Source organism: Pangasianodon hypophthalmus, chromosome 20 (genome assembly GCF_027358585.1).
Source record: "Pangasianodon hypophthalmus isolate fPanHyp1 chromosome 20, fPanHyp1.pri, whole genome shotgun sequence".
Taxonomy (NCBI): Eukaryota; Metazoa; Chordata; class Actinopteri; order Siluriformes; family Pangasiidae; genus Pangasianodon; species Pangasianodon hypophthalmus.
In genome coordinates, this window is record NC_069729.1 from 388,924 (window position 1) to 398,923 (window position 10,000).

The window sequence follows — 10,000 nt, forward strand, 5'->3', positions numbered from 1 at the left end:
AAAAATTTAATGAAGTTCTTTTAAAAATAATAATAATGAACTTTAGAAACACTGCTCTCAGTGACGCAGTAAAGGCCGGGTCCAGAGGCCGAGACGGTGTGTAACGGTTGCTTAGCAACCACGCTGTCAAAGCTGAAGGGTGGTGCGTGTGTGTTGGTCGCTTAGCAACCCAGAGGGGCTCTGAGGGGGCTGACAGAACAATACGTTTCTTACAGATTTACCCCCTGTGTGTGTGTGTGTGTGAGATGAGTGTGTGTGTGTGTGTGTGTGTGTGAGATGAGTGTGTGTGTGTGTGTGTGTGAGATGAGTGTGTGTGTGTGTGTGTGTGTGTGTGTGTGTGTGTGTGAGAGAGATGAGTGTGTGTGTGTGTGTGTGTGTGTGTGTGATGAGTGTGTGTGTGTGTGTGTGTGTGTGAGAGAGATGAGTGTGTGTGTGTGTGTGTGTGTGTGTGTGAGAGAGATGTGTAGGAGTTTTGCGGCTGTGAGAAAGTTAGCGCTCTGAATGATATTTCTGTGCTCTGTGAAGTTCACGCTGAGTTTATGAATATTTCCTCTGTGTCTGACACAACAACCAAAACATCTTTCATCTTTTATTGAGTTCAGCTGTGAATAAATGAAAAAATATAATACAGTCTTCAAGTTTCATTACTGAGCTACAGTTTAGATTTAAAACAAGCACACACACACACACACACACACACACACACACACAGAGATTAAAGGTTAAACGTTTTCTATGTGAGTGTTCTGAAGGCTGGATGATGACTACAGTGTGTTATTACTGCTCTGTACTTCAACTATATTAAACTATATTATCTTTGTAATCTACAATAAATTCCTAGTCTTGTGTAACACGACACACACACACACACGCACACAGAACCCAGCATCACAGTTCTCAGTGCTTTATCTACATCCACAAACTGAAAAGCGAGATTTAAAAAAAATCTCATCATAATAAACGTGTATTTTCTCACCTACAAAATAATCTGATTGTATTTCTAATTCCCTCGGTGTGTTTATCCGCACGCCAGCGTTAGCGTGTTCGTCAGATACTCGGGTTATAAACACACAGCGTCGCAGTTCTCCATCACCTTCATGTGACTCCACACTTCCTACCACGAGAAAGATGAATATTGGGATTTGAGGCTTTAATGGCTGTTGCTGCTGGATGACGTTTGTGGTGTTTAGTGCTTGTGTTGCTTTTGTAACTTTACACTTAAACAATCTGATCATGGAACTAAAATCCAGGTATTTTTATATTTATTTATCTATCCTCAAAATCTCAGGAGTTCATTCTCCAGAGAACACTCGCGCATTTGACAAAGTTCTTGAACCTAAACTCTGATGACGTTAATCTGCTTTTAATTAAGATATTATGCATGATCACGTGATCAGATTGTTTATGAACATGTAAATAATCTCAGCTAGTTACATGATTTTCATAACATTAAGCTACATATGCTAACAACACACACAAACAAACAGGGTCTGTTCATCCAGACATACCAAGACAGAGTTAATGTGGCTAATAGTGTGTTTCTCACTGTGTTTCTCACTCACAATAACTCCAGAATTTTTTTTGCTGACATTAATATCAGTACAGAATGAAGTTAAGCAGCAGAGCAGCACAGAAACCATCACTACTACTGAAAATATCAGAAACGGGAAAATAGTTTCAGCGGCGATGGATTAGTCAAGCAAGCTTGAAAACAAAAACCCAGAGGAAAGTTCAAGCCCTGAACAGATAAAGAAGAAGAAAAAAGAAAAGCTAAGAATTTAACTAAAAACTACAGAAGCTTCTCACTCTGTTCAATACACAGATATAGACATTACATTTCCATAAGAACTGAAAATCAGCTTTCACAGGGGGAACCCCACAGATCAGCTTAACTCAAGGTGTTAAATAGTCGAGTGTCATCAGCACCAGCCAATCAGAACACTCCAATTAACTCACTTGTTAATGACACACACCTGTAACAACCTCAGTGATTAGCGTGTTCTCACACAGCTCAGCGCTAGAGTCTAGACTAAACGTCCTTTACTCCCATTATACGCTCTCAGAACACGCAGAGCCCTTAACGACCTTCAGTAACAGTGTTTTTCTGTCAGAAAGAGTTCCAACACAGAACAGAACACTTTTAGAAGGCAAAGAACCCATAATTATCCAAACAACCCATTAAGGAACCTGTTAAAGAACCTTATTTTTAAATGTTGTCTGACAAATTTTAGTATTAAGAAGCGAATAATGATCAATAATTTGATTTGTCCTGCACACGTGCACTAGCAGAAACTGGATAATAAAAGGTTTTTAGCTTCCAGGTAAATGAATCATTTCTGGAACCCAGAGAACCCTTAAGAGTTCTCGATTTCTAAATGACCTGTCTAAAAACGTTTCCCACTTCAATAACCTCCTCCCGAGTGGTTGATGATGATGCTGAAGTGTTGGTGTGGATTTTGGATTTTATTTATTAGCACGTGTCTGTGTTACTCGCTGACCCCAAAGCCAACTCGCTAACCAGAACGTCCAGCATGTTTTCATTCCTCGGGACTCTAAAATCACAGACTAGCAGTGTATTTAGTCGCATACAGCTTACGGAACAAATAAACACAACAACACATGATAAGAGATATAGATATAAAATATAACATGAAGGTCATTAGTGTTATGGGTGTTAGACTGAATAACTGTAGCTGTGGCTCCATTCAGCAGTGTCACTGTTTAAACCTGTCCAAAGGGAACATGATGGACACGTGTCCTTGCGCTGGACTGTGAACACTGTCCAGTTCACTGGTCCACTGATAGAGTGGGCGGAGTCAGTGTCCAGCTCTGTTATAGTCAGGAGATGATATGAGTGTGGAAGTTATGAATGAAATCAGTGAGATGTACGCGGCTGATCTGCTGTATCTGTTCCAGCGCAGAGATCTCAGCATGGAGTTCCTATAGCCATCTCCGCCGAATTCTCTTTCATTTTCTTCTCAAAGTCGACCTGCAACTTCTTCTCTTTCTCCAGAACTGACGACGAGGATGACACAGACGACGACGCCAGCGATGGTGATGAAGGTTTGTTGGGCAGACATTCTTCACAGCAGCAACAGCAGCAGTCCACGAAGCTCTGCCCCAACGATCGACACAAGCTGAGGATCAAAATGGGCGTGGCCGAGGCCCTGACGAACATCAGGAACTGACCAATCAGAGCCAGCAGCGCCAGCGTGGCCCCGCCCACTTGCACTCCGGCGTAGGTGAGCCCGATGTTCCAGGCGTGTTCGGGGAGGCAGAACACTCCGTAAACGATCGCTAGCAACGTGACGAGCTTCTTGGACGAGGAGGAAGACGAGGAAGCGTGACAGGAAGAGGACGCGTGGACGGTGCTGTCGGAGATCTGGCTCGTCAGAAGATGACATGAGAACGAGAAGAGCAAAGGCAGGCAGAAAAAGCAGCCGAAGATCCACCACATGCGCGACTCGTGGTACGTCATGACGAGGGAATAGACAGACTCGGAGAAATGAGGCGATGAAGGAGGCAGACGGACGCACGAGTCCACGGGGAGACGCGAGACGCGAGACAGCTCCGTGTCCAAACGCCAGATCATGAGCTCGGGGGCGGCGAGGAGCAGAGAGCCCACCCAGATCACTGACAGCTTCGACACGATGGAGCCGAACGACTCGGGGGTCTTAGAGGAGGAAGAGGAGGAGGAGGAGGAGGATGAGGAGGAGGAGCTCGTTAATGTCTGGAAGCGATCGACACTCAGAGCACAGAGACTGAAGGTGCTCACGCCCAGAGACGTCACCTGAGAGACACACAGAGACAGACAGACTAAATCTGTGCACAGGAAAAGCTAAATGAGCCCCGCCCACTGTCTGTAAAACAGCCCCGCCCACTGTCTGTAAAACAGCCCCGCCCACTGTCTGTAAAACAGCCCCACCCCTATGTCTATGTTTGGAAATGAAAATAAAATGACCCATTTCACTTTTTTAGTCTACATTATAATTCCTGTAATTTATAAAACCTGTAATCTGTATTTTTTGTCTCTTTCTGGATTGAGTGAGTGAGTGAGTGAGTGAGCGAGTGAGCGAGTGAGTGAGAGTGAGAGAGCAAGTGAGTGAGAGTGAGAGAGTGAGCGAGTGAGTGAGTGAGAGAGCGAGCGAGAGAGTGAGTGAGAGAGTGAGCGAGCGAGTGTTTAAAAGCGCATCACGTTTTCCACTTCGCTGAACAAAACCTCCAAAACAAACACACACTCCTGCTTCAGACCCACTGACCTACATCTCCATTTAACACACTCCTAACCTCAATTAGCCACACACACACACACACACACACACACACACACACCCTCTCTCTCTCAAACTAATTAAGCCTGAACTGGATTTGCACATGAATTGAAACGAGGGATTTTATTTAAAGCCGAGACTCACAGGCTTCATTCTGTTTAATTAGTTTCTCACTAGAACATCAGCTGTTTCTCACACAAGCTGCGTCTTCGTCCTGCAGGGTTACGCTCCAGTCTCACAGAGGACATGAGTTTATAACACTCACTGTCTCACACTCTCACACTCTGTCTCACTCACTGTCTCACTCACTGTCTCACTGTCTCACTCTCTGTCTCACTGTCTCACTCACTGACTAACTGTCTCACTGTCTCACACTCTGTCTCACTGTCTCACTCACTGACTAACTGTCTCACTGTCTCACACTCTGTCTCACTGTCTCACTCACAGTCTCACTCACTGACTAACTGTCTCACTGTCTCACTCACTGTCTCACTCACTGACTAACTGTCTCACTGTCTCACTCACTGTCTCACTCACTGTCTCACTGTCTCACTCACTGTCTCACTCTGTTTCACTCTCTGTCTCACTCACTGTCTCACTGTCTCACTCTCTGTCTCACTGTCTGTCTCACTCACTGTCTCACTCACTGTCTGTCACTGTCTCACTCACTGTCTCACTAACTCACTGTCTCACTCACTCTCTGTCTCACTGTCTCACTGTCTCACTCACTGTCTCACTGACTCACTGTCTCACTCACTGTCTCACTGTCTCGCTCACTGTCTCACTCACTGTCTCACTCACTGTCTCACTGTCTCACTCTCTGTCTCACTGTCTCACTCACTGTCTCACTCACTGACTAACTGTCTCACTGTCTCACTCACTGTCTCACTCACTGACTAACTGTCTCACTCACTGTCTCACTCACTGTCTCACTGTCTCACTCTCTGTCTCACTGTCTGTCTCACTCACTGTCTCACTCTCACTCACTGTCTCACTGAGTGTCTCACTGTCTCACTCACTGTCTCACTGACTCACTGTCTCACTCACTGTCCCACTATCTCACTCACTGTCTCACTGTCTCACTCACTGTCTCAATGACTCACTCACTGTCTCACTCTGTCTCAGTCACTGTCTCACACTCTGTCTCAGTCACTGTCTCACTCTGTCTCACTCTGTCTCACTCACTGTCTCACTGTCTCACTCACTGACTCACTGTCTCACTCTCTGTCTCACTCACTGACTCACTGTCTCACTCACTGTCTCACTCACTGTCTCACTCTCTGTCTCACTGTCTCACTCACTGTCTCAATGACTCACTCACTGTCTCAATGACTCACTCACTGTCGAACTGTCTCACTCTCTGTCTCACTCACTGTCTCACTCACTGTCTCACTGACTCACTGTCTCACTCACTGTCTCAATGACTCACTCACTGTCTCACTGTCTCACTCTGTCTCACTCACTGTCTCACTGTCTCACTCTCTGTCTCACTCACTGTCTCACACTCTGTCTCACTCACTGTCTCACTCACTGTCTCACTGTCTCACTCACTGTCTCACTGTCTCACTCTCTGTCTCACTGTCTCACTCACTGTCTCACTCTCTGTCTCACTCACTGTCTCACTGACTCACTGTCTCACTCTCTGTCTCACTGACTGTCTCACTCTCTGTCTCACTCTCTGTCTCACTCACTGTCTCACTGACTGAGCTTTAACTCTTTTATTGAGACGCGCTGATGTTAAATTACTAGAACACTAAAACGGACCTCTATAAACGGGACGAGGCGGCAGGACACGTCTCCCATCAGTCGTCTCTTGGTGAGCTCGTGGAAGATGACGACCGGCAGGCAGAAGAAGATCACGGCGAGGTCCCAGAGCGCCAGACTCGCCAGGACGCAGTTGCGAGCGCTCTGCAGGTAGTGGTTGTGCCACACGGCGCACGTGACGGCCAGGTTAGCGACCACGCCCACCGCGAACACCACCAGCGCCAACAGCATCACGGCGTACGCGCCGTACGACTCGCCCGTCACCGGGTACAGCGGGTTGTGCACCAGCAGAGAGCCGTTAAAAACCCTCGGCGTGGTGAAATAACTGTCCGGGTCAAAGGGCCGCGGGCGTCGGTGCTCGTGAAGCTCCGCCCTCTGCTTTGATCTCCCGTCTTTAGAGCCGCGGGCCGATCTCCTGCGCTGGCCGTCCGGGGGCGTGACCGCCGACTCGCCCGTCACGCTGCCGCCGTGTGTTAGCGCTGAGCTAGCGCTGAGGAGTCCAGTGGGGGAGAGAGCGAGGAGGTCATGTGACGGCGCCTCCGTGGGGCTCCACTGTAAACAAAACACGACACCAGAACTTTTAATAAAAGACAAACTTTAATTTAAAACGTTTTTTACAAACTAGCATGATGGCTAACGCTAGCAACCAGCAAGTGGCTTGCTAACAATTTCTAATTATTGTGCCGTAAAAAAACTTTTTAATAATTTTATATTTCTGTTTTTTCGCTGAAATATTGTTTTTAGAAATTTAATACAAGCGTGCACACTATCCTCCTTAAACACTACCTAGGGAGCCTACTGCACACTATCCTCCTTAAACACTACCTAGGGAGCCTACTGTACACTCCTTAAACACTACCTAGGGAGCCTACTGTACACTGTCCTCCTTAAACACTACCTAGGGAGCCTACTGCACACTGTCCTCCTTAAACACTACCTAGGGAGCCTACTGTACACTGTCCTCCTTAAACACTACCTAGGGAGCCTACTGCACACTGTCCTCCTTAAACACTACCTAGGGAGCCTACTGTACACTGTCCTCCTTAAACACTACCTAGGGAGCCTACTGCACACTGTCCTCCTTAAACACTACCTAGGGAGCCTACTGTACACTCCTTAAACACTACCTAGGGAGCCTACTGCACACTATCCTCCTTAAACACTACCTAGGGAGCCTACTGTACACTGTCCTCCTTAAACACTACCTAGGGAGCCTACTGTACACTGTCCTCCTTAAACACTACCTAGGGAGCCTACTGTACACTGTCCTCCTTAAACACTACCTAGGGAGCCTACTGTACACTGTCCTCCTTAAACACTACCTAGGGAGCCTACTGTACACTGTCCTCCTTAAACACTACCTAGGGAGCCTACTGTACACTGTCCTCCTTAAACACTACCTAGGGAGCCTACCGTACACTGTCCTCCTTAAACACTACCTAGGGAGCCTACTGTACACTGTCCTCCTTAAACACTACCTAGGGAGCCTACTGTACACTGTCCTCCTTAAACACTACCTAGGGAGCCTACTGTACACTGTCCTCCTTGAACACTACCTAGGGAGCCTACTGTACACTGTCCTCCTTAAACACTACCTAGGGAGCCTACTGTACACTGTCCTCCTTGAACACTACCTAGGGAGCCTACTGTACACTCCTTAAACACTACCTAGGGAGCCTACTGTACACTCCTTAAACACTACCTAGGGAGCCTACTGTACACTCCTTAAACACTACCTAGGGAGCCTACTGCACACTGTCCTCCTTAAACACTACCTAGGGAGCCTACTGTACACTGTCCTCCTTGAACACTACCTAGGGAGCCTACTGCACACTGTCCTCCTTAAACACTACCTAGGGAGCCTACTGTACACTGTCCTCCTTAAACACTACCTAGGGAGCCTACTGTACACTGTCCTCCTTAAACACTACCTAGGGAGCCTACTGCACACTGTCCTCCTTAAACACTACCTAGGGAGCCTACTGTACACTGTCCTCCTTAAACACTACCTAGGGAGCCTACTGCACACTGTCCTCCTTAAACACTACCTAGGGAGCCTACTGCACACTGTCCTCCTTAAACACTACCTAGGGAGCCTACTGTACACTCCTTAAACACTACCTAGGGAGCCTACTGCACACTGTCCTCACTACTTTTACACAAGAAAATCTTCTGCACATTAAAATTTACTGAAATATTAAATAAAACAATAAACACAATAAAAACTTTTTCTTCTTACCACAGAAGCTGAGATTTTACTTCACTGCTGCTGAAGTGTTTAAACCTTTAGTTTAGTTTAGTTTTGTTTTGTTTTGTTTTGTTTTGTTTTGTTTTGTTTAGTTTAGTTTAGTTTTGTTTAGTTTAGTGTAGTTTAGTTTAGCGCATGTGAAAGCAGTCAGGTGAAGTCCTGATGCGGTGAGAAACAGGTTTCATTACCGTGTTGTTCATCCGGCGCGTCTCCATCAGTCCTGCGCACAGCACCAGCAGATACACACACTGCAGCATGGTCCTGCGGGAATCACACAAACCCGCACAGAGAGAGAGAGAGAGAGAAAGAGAGGGAGAGAGAGAGAAGTGTGGACACTGACGGACAGAAAAGCAACTGAGGAGAAAAACCCGAGAAAGTTTGGAGCGTTTCAGAGAAAAACGCTTTTCTCCTCCCAGCGCAGTGACAGAGCGGAGACGCGCAGCGAGCGCCATCTGGTGGCCATCAGAATTACACTCAGTGTGTTATTACTGCCATCTGGTGGCCATCAGAATTACACTCAGTGTGTTATTACTGCCATCTGGTGGCCATCAGAATTACACTCAGTGTGTTATTACTGCCATCTGGTGGCCATCAGGAGAATTACACTCAGTGTGTTATATACCGCGTGTTATTACTGCCATCTGGTGGCCATCAGAATTACACTCAGTGTGTTATTACTGCCATCTGGTGGCCATCAGAATTACACTCAGTGTGTTATTACTGCCATCTGGTGGCCATCAGGAGAATTACACTCAGTGTGTTATATACCGCGTGTTATTAGCGCCATCTGGCGGTGCAAATAGATAATCCAGAAATCTATTCTCTGTACCGCTTATCATACACAGGGTTAGGGGGAACCTGGAGCATATCCCAGGGATTCTGGACCGAGTGCCAACTCATCACAGGGCACAATCACACACACTCACACACCCATTAACTCACTACGGACAATTTAGAGATGCCAATCAGCCTAAAATTCAGGTCTTTCGACTCTGGGAGGAAACCCCTGAAGCACATGCAAACTATACACACACACACACACACACACACACACACACACACACACACACACACACACCAGAAGCCACATTTGAACCCGCAACCCCAGAAGTGTGAGGCAACAGCGCTAACCACTAAACCACTGTGTCCCTAAAATAGTAATTAATTTACATAATTTTTGCTAAAAATAAATTATATTCATTTATTGTAAAAGACTCTTGGAGAAGCCCCATTTAGCGAAACTGTGAGTTGAATAAATAAGTAAGTAAGTAAATAAATAAATAAATACCACAATTTCAGTAAATAAACCCATTTTAGCTGGACAGTGTATTAATATAAGACAGCACCGTATCTGATGTGATTCACAAGTGACTTCTCTCAGGAATTTATATCTCAGAGAAATAAGATGAAAGTATCCTGGCTGCTGTTTGACTTTGTTGTTAAAATTGTTTTAATTGTTGGACTGAATGTGTAACAACCCGGAAACATTCCAGCGGCTGATGAAGGAAACGTTTGTTGTCCAGCAAACTGCAGTTTTGTGGCTGTAGTTTATTCAGCTCTCTGTTTTTAAAACTCTGCTGTCATCTGGTAGAGAACAAAAATATATTTAAAAAATTTAACAGTGAGTTTCCATTATTCATAATCTGAGTAGATGTAGCTGAACCTCTACTAAACAACGCTGTTTAAACTACTATAAATCTTATTTACCTGGACAGTG

The 10,000-nt window shown here is 45.8% G+C and overlaps 2 protein-coding genes across 2 annotated transcripts in view; one reads left to right on the forward strand and one right to left on the reverse strand.

Annotated features, from left to right (window-relative positions):
• LOC113525738 (dihydropyridine-sensitive L-type skeletal muscle calcium channel subunit alpha-1) overlaps window positions 1-10,000 on the forward strand; it is a 257,951-nt gene that overhangs the window by 205,539 nt on the left and 42,412 nt on the right. The window lies entirely within an intron of this gene.
• On the reverse strand, window positions 577-8,730 carry gpr37l1a (G protein-coupled receptor 37 like 1a). The gene is made up of 3 exons (XM_034313995.2): window positions 8,472-8,730; window positions 6,036-6,587; window positions 577-3,790 (listed from the first exon to the last, which is right to left on the reverse strand). Exons 1-3 carry the CDS (start codon window positions 8,538-8,540, stop codon window positions 2,927-2,929), a joined length of 1,485 nt encoding a protein of 494 aa, XP_034169886.2. The 5' UTR covers window positions 8,541-8,730; the 3' UTR covers window positions 577-2,926.